At 40.3% G+C, this 15,132-nt stretch overlaps 1 protein-coding gene across 1 annotated transcript; it reads left to right on the top strand.

The window, feature by feature from the left end:
* Positions 1 to 16: 16 nt before the first annotated feature.
* LZIC (leucine zipper and CTNNBIP1 domain containing) lies at positions 17 to 10,601 on the top strand. Its single transcript, XM_007170023.3, has 8 exons — positions 17 to 82; positions 699 to 858; positions 5,154 to 5,260; positions 6,326 to 6,461; positions 6,796 to 6,894; positions 8,569 to 8,664; positions 8,839 to 8,920; positions 9,418 to 10,601. The coding sequence occupies exons 3-8, from the start codon at positions 5,160 to 5,162 to the stop codon at positions 9,474 to 9,476; spliced, it is 573 nt and encodes a 190-aa protein (XP_007170085.1). The 5' UTR covers positions 17 to 82; positions 699 to 858; positions 5,154 to 5,159; the 3' UTR covers positions 9,477 to 10,601.
* The last annotated feature ends 4,531 nt before the right edge of the window (positions 10,602 to 15,132 follow it).

Here is a 15,132-nt window from a genome sequence, read left to right as displayed (position 1 = left end):
TCATTGGCTCCAGAAGGCCGGAAGTGCATGCGTCTGACGGAAGTGCTCCTCTTGTACGCGTCCGCCGAGCGGGGCCCCTCAGGTAGGCGGGGCCCCTGGCTCCGAACTCTGGGACCGAGTGGTGGGTGGAGGCGGAGAAGGGACCCCGAGGGCCTGAGGAGGTGGTTCGGTTTCTGGTCTGGGAAAAGCGGAAGAGTTTCGGGGGCAGCGGATTCCCGGCGACCTCTGGTGGCAGTCGGGCCTAGTCGAGCCGGCCGCCGCAGGACCCAAATGCGGGAGCTTCATGTTCCCCGGTGGGAGATGGGATTTGGGGCTGTGATCGGGGCCGCTCCCTGACCGCGTCCGGATGGTTGAGGTCCAGACGCTGCTGACTTCCAGCCGGGAAAATGTATGCGCTCCTTTTCCGTGCTTTTGGATATGACAACTTCCTTCAAGGCAGATCCGGGTGCGGGGTTTTCCTGAATAACACTCTCGGCCTCACTAGAAAAATCCTCAGAAAGACTGCCAGAGGCACAGTCGAAAGGGAAAACGGGTTTCTCCTCCTCCTCCACACCCCCTCCCGCCCCTATGATGTCGTCCTAGAAAGAGAGGGTGTGTTTCAGTTGCAGGCTGCCCAAGTGGCAGTTATTGGGACTGCTTTAGGTATACGTTTATATATAGTAAATAAAACCACTTGTTAATGGTTTCCCTTTTCCCAGCCAGCTCCACCCCCAGGTGGTTTGAACTTTGAGCCTCTTATAGTCCTGATGAACAGTTCCGCTTTCCTCAAGTTTAAGACACTTGGAACTTCAAGAATTGGAGGTTTATGCAATTTGAGACCGGTCAGCACTGAGCAGAGTTCAGAGGACTAAGAGACAGGTGAGCATGAATGAGTACCTTAATTCTCAAAAATTACAGTTTTTGAGAGTAATTTTGCAGTTTCGGTAAAAGGTGCACCACCTTTATTGAATACTAGGTGGTGCCCGCGAGTTAATCTTTCTGGGATAAATCTCAAATAATGTAGCAGGAGGGTAAGGTTTTTAAAGCGTCTTCATCTTCCCTGAAATTCATTTAGAATAGCTTTACCTCCTTACAGTACGTTGTGCCTTTATACAGTTCATTCAATTATCGAATATGTAGTCTGTATTAAGTGCTTGAAGAGGCTAAGAAAGAATCAGACCCATTTTCTGCTCTCAGTTTACAGTCTGGAGAGGAAGACAGACAAATAAACAACAAGCTATAATGAAATCACATATAATTCAAGGCAGACATAGTGTTAAATGGAGACTAAGATGTAGAATGCAGTGGAAAAAGCAGTCAATTCTCATTATTCATTTACCAGTTATTTATCCAGTACCTTCTACCTGCCCAGCATTGTGCTAGACGCTGGTGTATAAAGAAAATGTAAAATCCCTACTCTTAAATAACTCACAATGTAGTGATTGGGAGGGAACCAAGGAAGGCATTATGGAGAAGGTGAAACTTGACCTTGAAGAATGGATGACTTGGCCTTGATAGGTAGAAGAAAATGCAGGCTCAAAAGAGAAGGATGAGGACTTCCCTGGTGGCGCAGTGGTTAAGAATCCGTCTGCCAATGCAGGGGACACAGGTTCGATCCCTGGTCCAGAAGATCGCACATGGCGCGGAGCAACCAAGCCTGTGCGCCACAACTACTGAGCCTGCGCGCCTAGAGCCCATGCTCCGCAACAAGAGAAGCCACTGCAATGAGAAGCCCATGCACCGCAGTGAAGAGTAGCCCCCGCTTGCCACAACTAGAGTATGCCCGTGCACAGCAACAAAGACCCAACGCAGCCAAAAAAAAAAAAGTAAAAATTTTTAAAAATTAAAAAAGGCTTCCCTGGTGGCGCAGTGGTTGAGAATCTGCTTGCCAATGCAGGGGACACGGGTTCGAGCCCTGGTCTGGGAAGATCCCACATGCCGCGGAGCGACTAGGCCCTGAGAGCCACAATTGCTGAGCTTGCGCGTCTGGAGCCTGTGCTCCACAACAAGAGAGGCCGCGATAGTGAGAGGCCCGCGCACCGCAATGAAGAGTGGCCTCCACTTGCCGCAACTAGAGAAAGCCCTCGCACTGAAACGAAGACCCAACACAGCCATAAATAAATAAATAAATAAAATTAAAAAAAAAAAAAGATTCAACTTTAAAAAAAAAAAATTAAAAAAAAAGAAAACAGCCTCAGGAACACAGTTCTAGCCAGTCTTTAAAAAAAAAAAAAAGGGGCTTCCCTGGTGGCGCAGTGGTTGAGAGTCTGCCCGCCAATGCAGGGGACGCGGGTTGGAGCCCTGGTCTGGGAAGATCCCACATGCCACGGAGCAACTGGGCCCGTGAGCCACAATTACTGAGCCTGCGCGTCTGGAGCCTGTGCTCCGCAACAGGAGAGGCCGCGATAGTGAGAGGCCCGCGCACCGCGATGAAGAGTGGACCCCGCTTGCCACAACTAGAGAAAGCCCTCGCACAGAAATGAAGACCCAACACAGCCAATAAATAAATAAATAAATAAGGAAGAAAGAAAGAAAGAAAGAAAGAAGGATGAGCTTCTTCTCTGGTCCCTTTAATCTTGCCTCAGGTGGTTTCTTGGCTACTCCTCCCTTGATTAGCAAATGTTCAGAATCCGCCCTTTGGAACTCAGGGAAGGTCATGGAGGCTGGAGTCTTGCCTGTAAGAAATGGTGGATAGGGACTTCCCTGGTGGCACAGTGGTTAAGAACCTGCCTGCCAGTGCAGGGGACACGGGTTCGATCCCTGGTCCAGAAGATCCCACGTGGCGCGGAGCAGCCAAGCCTGTGGGCCACAGCTACTGAACCTGTGCTCTAGAGTCCACGAGCCACAACTACTGAAGCCCGTGCTCCGCAACGAAGAGAAGCAACCACAATGAGAAGCCTGGGAACCCCAACAAAGAGTAGCCCCCCTTCTCCACAAATAGAGAAAGTCTGTGCACAGCAACGAAGACCCAACACAGCCAAAAATAAATAAATAAATAAATTTATTTTTTAAAAAAATTGTAATAACAAAAACCCTATTTCCGATATTAACAAAAAATACAAGATATCTGAGAACATCCAATGTTTAAAGCCTTTGTGAATAAAATAATACTTTTTTAAAACTAGAGATCATAAAAGAAAGCTGATAAGTGGAGAGATACATTGCTTGATTGGAAGTTTCAAATTTCAAGGATACAGATTTTCTCCATATTAATTTTAATGTAACCCCTGTCAAAATTTCAATTGAGGGACTCCCCTGGTGGTACAGTGGTTAAGAATTCGCCTGCCAATGCAGAGGACACGGGTTCGAGCCCTGGTCCAGGAAGCTCCCACATGCTGCGGAGCGGCTGAGCCTGTGCACCACAGCTACTGAAGCCCGCGTGCCTAGAGCCCATGCTCCACAACAAGAGAAGCCACCACAATGAGAAGCCCACGCACCGCAACGAAGAGTAGCCCCCGCTCACCGCAACTAGAGAAAGCCCACGCACAATGAAGACCCAATGAAGCCAAAAATAAATAAATAAATAAATAAATAAAATTTAAAAAAAAATTTTCAATTTAATTTTTTTGGGGAATTTGTCAAATTGATTCTTAAATTCATCTAGAAGGGAAAATGTACAAGAATAGTCAAGAATTTGGGGGAAAAAAAACCAATAATAGAGCCAACTCCTTATCAGTCATCAGTATACACCAGCTCTAAAGCTACAATAATTAAAATAGTAAAGTAATGCCTTAGGACCAGAATATTATCAATGAAACAGACTTGAGTCTGTTTTTACTGAGTCTCAATTAAAGGTAGCATCAATAAATACTGACTAGTAAACAGTGTTGGGGCAGTTGGCTATCCATTTGAAAGAAAATAAAAGTTAGATCCCTACTTCACAGCATTAACAAAAAAATAGTATATTTTTGGGAATTCCTTGGCAGTCCAGTGGTTAGGACTTGACACTCTCACTGCCATGGGCCTGGTTTCAATCCCTGGTCAGGGAACTAAGATCCCACAAGCCCCGCAGTGCAGCCAAAAACAAAAACAAAATAGTATATTTAAAAAAATCTTGAGGGCTTCCCTGGTGGCGCAGTGGTTGAGAATCTGCCTGCCAATGCAGGGGACACAGGTTCGAGCCCTAGTCTGGGAAGATCCCACATGCCGCGGAGCAACTGGGCCCGTGAGCCACAATTGCTGAGCCTGCGCGTCTGGAGCCTGTGCTCCGCAACAAGAGAGGCCGTGATAGTGAGAGGCCCGCGCACTGCGATGAAGAGTGGCCCCCACTTGCCACAACTAGAGAAAGCCCTCACACAGAAACGAAGACCCAACACAGCCATAAATAAATAAATAAATAAATAAAATTAAAAAAAAAAAAAATCTTGAGATGGTCAGGGCCTGCTTTCATGGGACACAAAACTAAGAAGACATAGAGGAGAAGATAGGTTTGGCCATTAAAAATAATAATTTACCATAACAAAAAATGCCATAAATAAAATTTAAAGTCAGGAGACAAGAGGTAATATTTGCAACATAATTGCAAAGATTTTATATCTATGTTATATAAATCAGTAAGAGAAAGATAATCCAGTAGAAAAATGGGCACATTTCCAAAGAAGAAATTCATATCAAAAGTTGTTCATGCCCACAAGTCATTAGGTAAATGCACATAAAGACCGATAAAATAATACTAGGAGTATTCTGAGTCCTGGAGTGTACTTATTAAGAATGAAAAAGAATGTCAAAATGAATCTTGTAAAGCAGAGTCACGCCTGATCTGTTTCTTTATAAATCTGTATTTTCATCTATCAAATATGTTTAAAGTAAGATAGACTAATAGTTAAAACTTCTAATTAATTTGTCAATTCAATTAAGAAGACTCCCAGGCATTTTTGTGGGGTGTTACTACTATATGCGTTTAAACTTTTATATATAAATTGAGATTGTTTTTTTTTTGCACAACTATCTTCCCCACACCTGTAGCTCAGAAAGAGTATAGCCACTTTTTTTTTTGGCTGTGCCCCGCAGCATGCGGGATCTTAGTTCCTAGACCAGGGATCGAACCAGCGCCCCCTGCAGGGTAAGCGCAGAGTCTTAACTACTGTACCGCCAGGGAAGTCCCCACCACTTTTTTTTTTTTTTTTTTTTTTGAGTATAGCCTACTTTAAATTGCTTTATTGTTCTACTTACAGAGTAAAATGGCTTCCAGAGGAAAGACAGAGACAAGCAAATTAAAGCAGAACTTAGAAGAACAGTTGGATAGACTAATGCAGCAATTACAGGACCTGGAGGAATGCAGGTAATAGTATAATTGTGTACTGCTATACTGTAAAATGGCTTTTTTTTCTGTAGCTAGATTATAAGCTCCATGTGTGTAGGCCCATGTGTGATTTTGGTTTCCCCTGTAGTGTTCTTCACAGTGTTTTGTCTGCTGGAGAAATAAACTCAGTACTGGCTTTGGAGTTAAAAAGGCTGGGATATGAAAGTATTTAGATTAATTACAAAGTGAGTGTGAACTTGGGCTAAATATTTAACCACCTTAAGTTTCCATTTCCTTGAGTGTGAAATGGAAATAATAACACCCACCTTGTCTTCAGTATTTAAAGTAGCCCTGCCTGGTATCAAGCTGAGAAGGTACTGCTTGAACTTCTGGTGTGTCTTCAGCCTTGACTGCTCAAAGGACTAAGATTGCTCATTGCCTTTTTAACAACCTTGAAAGATTATTGTAAATATTGCAGATGAAGGGAACAACACAGTGCTTGGCCCAAAGCAGGCACTCAATAAATGGGAGCTGTTTTGTAGTTAATGTTTAATAAATGGCTTGTTTGGAGTACTCAGATGGCAAGTACTGCATTGCTGTTGTATTTCAAGGTGCATAAAATTTTACCCACCATTAACGATAATGATGGTAATAATAACAGCTATTTATTAAGTACCTATTATATGCCAAGTACTTTCCATATTTCATTTAATGCTCATAGCAACCCTGTAAAGTAGGTACTATCGTTATCTGCAGCTTATACAATAGATAAAAAAACTGAGACTTGGCTAGTTAAATATCTTGCCCAAGATTATACCATTGATTCAGAGACTGCTTAAAAGGAAGTTATTATGTGGTTTGTTTAAGTATGTCTCATTTTGGTTTAAAAAAAAAAAGAAAGTTTAATTGTCAGAATTGCAGGAAAACGCCCATACTAATATGTGAACACATCCATCATTAGTATTTTGATATTTCCTTTCAGCCTTTTTTCCCCAGGATATTTTTTGTATATATACGTATCTGAAGTCTTAGTGTATAAATACTAAGATTGTTTTTTTCTCTTGGAACTCTATATTTTTCTATATTATGTTCATTGTACTTCAGAGAGGAACTTGATACAGATGAATATGAAGAAACCAAAAAAGAAACTCTGGAGCAACTAAGTGAATTTAATGATTCACTAAAGAAAATTATGTCTGGAAATATGACTTTGGTTGATGAACTAAGTGGAATGCAACTGGTAAGCATAATTTACTTACGTTGGTGACACAGTTTGGTTTTTGTTGTTGTTTTTTTCCAGTAAGTATATTTAAGATAGAAAATGTACCTTTTTTGGGGTTTAACTTCTAGAGGAATGTCTACTTATGGATAAAACAGCATTTGCTTCCAGATCTTCATCTAGTTACATATTTGACTCCAGTGACATGCATAGAAATAGCAAATGGATACTAAAGTTGTAACACTGTTTGATGAACAAAGAAGACCTATTAAGAATTGAAGACCCATCAATCAAATATTGTAATATCTGATTTGTTGGACTATTTTGGTTAGTTTTCACCTTCTTGTATTTCTAGGCTATCCAGGCAGCTATCAGCCAGGCCTTTAAAACCCCAGAGGTCATCAGATTGTTTGCAAAGAAACAACCAGGTCAGCTTCGGACAAGGTTAGCAGAGGTAAAGTTTCTTTAAATTGATCCAGTCCCTGTATGTATTTCTTTTCTCAGCCCAAGAATTTGCTCATGTTATTCTGCTCATGTTATTGCTTATGTTATTCTGAAGTTTAAAAATTGGTCATTTGAAAATGTACAACACCAGGAGTGAACCCTAGGGACTTCCCTGGCGGTCCAGTGGTTAATACTCTGCGCTCCCAACGCAGGGGGCCCGGGTTCGATCCCTGGTCAGGGAACTAGATCCTGCGTGCCGCAACTAAAAGAGCCCACACGCCGCAACGAAGACCCGGCGGAGCCAAATAAATAAATAAATGATTTTTAAAAATAAATTAATTAAATTAAATTAGAAAAAAAAAGAGTGAACCCTAATGTAAAGTATGGACTTCGGGTGATTATGATGTGTCAGTGTAGGTTCATCAGTTGGAACAAATGTACCACTCTGGTGGGGATGTTTATAATGGGGATACTATGCATGAATGGGGACAAGGGGTGTATGCGGAATCTCTGTACCATTTGCTCAATTTACTGTGAACCTAAAACTGCTCTAAAAAATAGTCTATTTCAAAAAACTGGTCAGTTGACTTTAGAGCCACAACCCACAACTAGGTTTCTGACAAAATTAGTCCTTTGAGCAGTTGTTGTTGATAACGAATGTAGAGGTCTAACCAGCATATGGCAGTTTAAATTGCTACTGACTGCTTGTGCTACGACTCTACATTCAAAGTTTTACTATTTATTTCTGGAGCTCTGAATTGAAATCCCATCTAGCATTCATTAGCAGCCATGCTTTATGCATGTGCGGCCTTTCCCATCTAAGAATTTCAAACATCTTTATAAACCTGACACTTGAGGAAGTCTGTTTATAGACTTGAATATAGTTAAGACATTAATAAGTTATTTGCAGCCATTGGTAATTTAATAGCATAGTGGTTAAGAGCATGGAGTCTGGATTTGTACCCCTGTTCTACTATGGACGTATGTGATGTTGGGGGAGTTATTTTCTTCAACCTCTTTTTTTTTTTCTTCTTCTTTTTTCTTTTTTCTTTCTTCGGCCGCACCACGCGGCATGTGGGATCTTAGTTCCCCGACCAGGGATCGAACCCGCGTCCCCTGCATTGGAAGGTGGATTCTTTACTACTGGACCACCAGGGAAGTCCTTCTTCAACCTCTTTTTGTGCCTGTTTCCCCATTTGTAAAAAGGCAATAATGATAGTCCCTACCTCTTATGGTTGTTATAAGGTTTAAATGGAGTAAAATGTGTAAAGCACATAGAAGAGTACCAAAGCATAGTACATGCTATCAATGTTTCTGGTGGTAGAGGTGATATTTAACCAAAGGTCCAGGAGATCTGTTACCAGTTGTCTCATTCAGGCCTTTAGACCACACTTCAGTTTAATGAAATAGAGTTCTTAGAGGATAGCTCCTCTTTAAAGAAGCTATTGACCTACTAATTCCTCAGTAGAGTTTATAACTAAGACAATGGTTATGATTAGTATCAAGATTTATTAGAACTGTGTAATAACATTTCCGTCATGTTTGCCTTGAGTTGTTTCTATAGTTCTTTATAATATTAATTGGTAGAGGACCTTTTCTTAAAAAAGTACATCTGAAAAGCTTGATTTTATGCAAAGAATGCTTTTAACTTAAATACCATATACTTTACATTCATCTATTACAGATGGATAGAGATCTCATGGTAGGAAAGCTGGAAAGAGACCTGTATACTCAGCAGAAAGTGGAGATACTAACAGCTCTCAGGAAACTTGGAGAGAAGGTACTTGTATTTAATTTAATATATTAGGTATAAAGAAAAAGTGGGAAGTATTTGGTATAGAACTTCTTGATCTGTGATTTAGTTTGTGGTCCTAAGACATTCTTAACAGTGATTCCTAGAGCCACTTTGTTCACATTTGAACTCAGTCCTTTGGGCTTTGTTCTGTTAATTTAGCTGACTGCAGATGATGAGGCCTTCTTGTCAGCAAATGCAGGTGCTATACTCAGCCAGTTTGAGAAAGTCTCTACAGACCTTGGTGAGTACCCTCATATTTCTGAAAGCTGGACATGAATTACTGCTCTAGATTGACAGATGGCACGGGTGAGATAAAATGATGGCCTTTTCTTGAGTTTAGAGGTGAAACCAGAATTGTTTTCTTTATAAACCTCTTTTTAATGGGTTTGTTTTGCAATACTATTTAATTAAAAATAATCAAGTTAATATAGCCTAATGCTTTAAAAATATTTGTCAGCTAAATGTAAATATAAAAGTAAACTAAAATGTTACATGTTCTATTTCATACCTGAATTAAAGTAAGTATTTGTAACCAGTAAATTGCCCTATGTGGCTGAGTTGTTTGTGCAGGGAAGGAAACTGTCCTGGCAGTGGGGAGTGTCAGGGATAATGCGCTGATAATAAAAGCTCGTTTCGTTTTCTGTTTTATCATCTATGTGATAGATTTTCCTGTCTTTACCTGGAACTATAAATGCATTTGAAATGACATTTCTGTTTATTATGTGTCTTTCTCCTTAGGCTCTGGCGACAAAGTTCTTGCTTTGGCAAGTTTTGAGGTTGAAAAAACAAAAAAATGACATGGTGTGAAAACTTGAGACATTGATCGCATTCTTGTTGTAAATGGCATTTTTCTTCCGGGGATTTTGAGTCATGGCAAAGAAGTCAAGAGATTCATGAAATGTATTAATAACCTAAGAAAAGGTGACAGAAAAACATACTTAAGGCTTTTGTTTATGCCCTTCATCATTTTGCTTTGTGTAGGGATACCCACTTCCGTGATCCTGGACTTGTTGGGATGGAGGGGCTCACTGGACCTTATTCATTATGGTTTGTCTGTTTAAGAGAAAACAAAATAGTGTCTCTGCCTGTCTTTATTGAGCCTCCTTGTTTTTAAGTGCTGGTAGTAAATGAAAAGATGCGAACTGACGATTCTTTTCTGTTTATAATTTATCCCCACTTGTTGGAGTAAATAATGTAGCAACATCAACAGACCTCATATGTGTTCACAGAACTTTAGAGTTCTAAGTGATCTTAGAATCATTTTCATTTTACAAACAAGGAAAGTAAGGCTCAGAAAGAGCAAGTGACTTTCTTAAAGTCACATTAGAGACAGAGCTGGGGATAAGACTTAGGTGTCCTGTCAGTTTAGTGTCCATTGAGTTTTATTTCTTTATTTTGTGCTGCTTTTAAAAAATAATTCACACATATCGGTGCAAGTCCGTGTTTATGAAAATTCAATGTCCCAAAAAAAGTTGTCACTGAGGGACCATTCCCCAGCCCGTAAGCTCTCAGTATGAATGGTGCCCATTGTATCTCTGAGTTTTGAGCTTGGAACAATGGGAGCCCTGTTGAGAGTCTCCTGAAGTAACTTAACCTCCTGCGTTGTTTCACCAGGGAAGCAATTGGAAGTGGCAGCTTGAGGCCCTCCCTGTGTGTGACCTCTTTGCTGAAACCCAGTGGGTGGTGACTGTAAACTACTATTTACTCTTCAGTTTTGGGAGAAACACAAAATAAGTTATGAGAAGAAGCCGGTTTCTCTCCTGAGTGTTTACATCTCTCTGCATGCTCAGATATATAGATTTTTCCCATATGCATGTACGTCAGCTTATTTCCTAGGCTCTGGCCACTTTATATTCTTTCATATTTTTCTCAATATTCTTTTTCTTTAGACTTTATACAAATTAAAAACATTTTTAAAGCTTCTTGTGTACTGTAAACTCTACTAGGTGCTCTGCCAACTGGACAAATTAGGGGACCTCAGCTACATTAATGCCTTACTTGGAACTTTTAATGGGTAATTTTTTATATATTGGTTTATGACGGTCACAAACTCATTAAATTGTGACAAACTAAGAAAAAGCAAATTACCTGTTATTCATCTAGGGCTTTATGGTCAATCGCCATTATTTCATTATTCTGTGTGTTTTTTTTAACCAAAGTGAAATTCACATGACCATTTAAAATTCATCATTTTAAAGTGTGCAATTCAGTGGCATTCAGTACATTCACAGTGTTGTGCAATGACCACCACTACCTAGTTGCAAAACATTTTCATCCCCCCCAAAGGAGACCCCATACTTCTTAAGCAGTCATTCCCTCCTCCTTCCAGTCCTCTAGCAACCACTAATCTACTCTCTGTCTCTATGGATTTACCTATCAGGACATTTCATATAAATGGAATCATATAGTATGTGACCTCTTGTGTCTGGCTTCTTTCACTTGGTGTAATACTTTTTAGTTTAATCCACATTGTAGTGTGTATCAGTACTTCGTTCATTTTAATGGCTGAAAATATTCCCTTGCATGGATACCACTTGGCGTTTATCCATTTATCTCTTGATGAACATTTGGGTTTTTTCCACTTTTTGGCTATTGTGAATAGTGCTGCCGTTATGAACGTTTGTGCCTAAGTATTTGTATAAATACCCCTTTTCAATTCTTTTGGGTATATACCTAGGAACAGAATTGCTGTTTGGGTTTTGTTTTGTTTTGTTTTAATTCATAGCAAGATTCCCTTACAGTAGTAGTAAGACAAGGAAAATGAAGAATATTTTATATTTGAAAGAGGCCTAAATGAATCTAGAGTCCTTAACTTTGGTTTCCCTTAAACTTTCTGTAAGACTAACCTCAGTGAAATATTTTATCATTAATCACATTAATATATTCATTTTGTAAGTGATGACTAGTACTTAATTTAAAATTAACCTTCGTTTCAAAGTGACCAAGTTTGCAGTGCCTAGCAAGACACTGTCAGTCATGGCCGTGTGACCTTTGGTAGGTGACAATATATATATATATTTAATTACTTAATTTTAACATCTATTTTTAATTTTTTTAAAAAAAATTTATTAATTTATTAATTTATTTTTGGCTGCGTTGGGTCCCCGTTTCTGCGCGAGGGCCCTCTCCAGTTGCGGCAAGCGGGGGGCCACTCCTCATCGCGGTGCGCGGGCCTCTCACTATCGCGGCCTCTCTTGTTGCGGGGCACAGGCTCCAGACGCGCAGGCTCAGCAGTTGTGGCTCACGGGCCTAGTTGCTCCGCGGCGTGTGGGATCCTCCCAGACCAGGGCTCGAACCCGTGTCCCCTGCACTGGCAGGCAGACTCTCAACCACTGCACCAGCAGGGAAGCCCTGGTGACAATATTTTTGAGCCTCATTTTCCTCATCTGTTCAGTGGGGATCATAGGAGCTAACTATGACATAGGATTACCATGCATTCCCCTCTCTTTCTTAATGTAGAAAGCTTTACATTGGAGGTAATCCACCATTTAATAGTTTTTTCAAGGGCCATATGATATATTTTTCACAAATTTGGTAATTTAGAAAAATAATTTGAAGAGTCTATACAACTATAGTTATTAAATGACTTGTAAACTATGTTTATGTTCATATTTTGCTATATTTAATCTTCTAGTTTTTTAGACGTCTTGGGAGGTCTCAAACTGCAATAACTAATGCTAAGGCAGCTTTTTGACATCCTTGGGTCAAGCTAATATTTTAATGAAAAGAATTCCTGCATTTTTCAAAGAACTGGGGTTTGCCGCAGAAATAAATTCCAATGATCCAGTGTCCAACCTGGCTGTTTAATGAAATCTAATAATTTAAAACAATTTCTTTTTCAGTGTTTTGCTTTGTTTTTATCCTGTGAGTGTTAAGTTAGGTAGAGGAAGAAATCAAGCAATAGAATGAGTTGTTCCCAGGAACAAGTTGGAGTTGGGACAGATGGGTTCTTAACTTTGGTCGATAGGCCTTTTATTGAAGACACTCAGCCAAAGAATGGTCATCTTAGGCAAAATAAAAGACTGTGCAAATCCACCATTGGAATAGTATCTTATTACAGTGACCGGTGGATAGTTTGAAATTATTACAGAAAAAATAAAACCCAGACCATTTTGCCTAGAGCTTTTCAATCACTTTCCTGTCCACTTTTTTTTTCTTGTCTTTTCATTACTAAGACCAAAGAATACTCTTCTTTGCCTCTCAAATTGTTTTTCAGCATTAATATGTAAATTAAAACTGTCAGCATTCCCACAGACCCCCCGTGAACAAGCTGTAATTGCTTCCAGTCTGTGTGGCCCTGGAATTAAAAAGATTTAGAAACTGGGGAAACTAGTACTTAATATTTTCATTAAGTTGCAAAAAGCAGGTTAGAAATATGGCTCTACTAGATATCACCCTAGAATATGGCCTTTTGACATCCTCACTCATTTTCTTTTTGAAAGCCCCTCTCCCTGCTCACACTAATAGCAAGGTGGAAAGACTGTAATGCTGAAAGGACCTCAAACACAAGGGGTTACTGACATTCTTAAGAGCTTACAATGCAAAGTCCATGCTGTTCCAAGCAGAGGACCAGGAAAGTTGAGCAGTTTGAGACTGTCAGTTGGTAGCTTCCTAACACTTGGTTGTTTTCCTCTGAGAGCATCACATTCCTTACAGCCTCAGACAATGGACTACAATTAAAAATAAACAAGTAAAAAATATTTTCTATAAAGGAGGTCAAGGAGAGCCACCAATTTTCTTTTGAGTTAAGAAAGAGGAAGACAGGGACTTCCCTGGTGGCTCAGTGGTTAAGTCTGCCTGCCAATGCAGGGGACACGGGTTCGATCCCTGGTCCGGGAAGATCCCACATGCTGCAGAGCAACTAAGCCCACGTGCCACAAATACTGAGCCTGCGCTCTAGAACCCGCAAGCCACAACTACTGAGCCCACGTGCCACAACTACTGAAGCCCGCGTGCTCAGAGCCTGTGCTCCGCAACAAGAGAAGCCACTGCAATGGGAAGCCCGCACACCACAAAGAAGAGTAGCCCCCGCTTGCTGCAACTAGAGAAAGCCTGTGCACAGCAACGGAGACCCAACGCAGCCAAAAATTAATTAATTAAAGAAAAAAAAGAGGAAGATAATGCTAGTAAGAGTCCTTTCTAAGATTATGCATCAGTCACAGGTCCTCTGCCCTCAGCTTCTGGCAACTGTGACAACTTCTGAAGCCTTCCCACAAGAACCTCTGATTTTGTGTTTCAGTCATAATTTCAATACATGGTTTAAGAGTTTGTTATTGTAATTATGTCTGTTCACTCTAAAATGTCTTAGTAGTTCAAGTACTATTTTTTTGTTGCTGCTAAATTGTCATATATATACATGGAGCTTTTCTTTCTTACAAGAAGAGTTCAGTGATTTTTTTGGCTTGTATGAAAACCTGATTCTTTTAGGCCTGGCCTTATTCCTGCATTACTCGTAAACCAGGCCAAGTTGAAAACTGAGGCAGTGACCCTCGATGATAATAAAAAAAATAGGTAATTTAGGTAAAAGTAAATATTTGGCCTGGATTAGGTTGTAAGTGATTGTCTTAATCCTATGGTTGACCATGTTCTTAGAAAATGTGGTATTTATTACTTCATCTTTAAAAAAAATTTTTTTTTTTTGGCCACGCCACTCGGCATGCAGGATCTTAGTTCCCCGTCCAGGGATCAAACCCGTGCCCCCCTGCAGTGGAAGTGCCGAGTCCTAACCACTGGACCACCATGGAAGTCCCTTAAAAAATTTTTTTTATTAACTTTGTTAGCACCTCAAATTTTACATCAAGTTTATTCTAGGTCTTGGTAAATTATACCTTAGATTTGGTTTTTAAAGCTCTGAGCTTGTAAATCAAATATACTTCAATAAAAATAAACAAAGTTTAAGAAAAAAGATAGCAGCCTGTAGGAGGCAATAAATCTGGCACCCTATATCAATGCTTGGAAGAGAGTCACCCACCAATCAGGAAAGTTCACTTTAAACTCATAGAAGCAAGAAATAAACTTCCATTGCGTTTGAACCACCAAAACAAACAAGACCTCTGAGCTTATACTCATTTGCTTAAATATTTTGTTTCATATTTACTCAGGAGAAGAGCATTTGTAATTTTCGAGCAAACAGGCAAAATCTCAGCCCCTTAGCCTCAGCCTCGTGGCATTTCTTTTCATCCTGTCTTCCAGAACTATGAGTGGTTTATTCCTCTGCAAGAAAATACCATGAGCAAGAGTCCAAATAAAAGAGTACATGAGACATACCTAAATCTACTTCTCATTCTCAGGAAGGAAAATGTGAACTCTGTCTTTAACTTGTGAGCCTGGAGCAGAAATGAGGGATGCGAGTGTGTGCTCATTCATGTGTGTGCCTCTCTCCTGGGAGCCTGACTGCTCCCACAGTACTCTCACGACCTCCCACTGTGCTGCTCTTGCCAGAGAGGGAGGTTG

The sequence above is a fragment of the Balaenoptera acutorostrata genome, chromosome 1, assembly GCF_949987535.1.
Source record: "Balaenoptera acutorostrata chromosome 1, mBalAcu1.1, whole genome shotgun sequence".
NCBI classification, from domain to species: domain Eukaryota; kingdom Metazoa; phylum Chordata; class Mammalia; order Artiodactyla; family Balaenopteridae; genus Balaenoptera; species Balaenoptera acutorostrata.
This window is presented reverse-complemented; position numbering and strand designations above follow the sequence as displayed.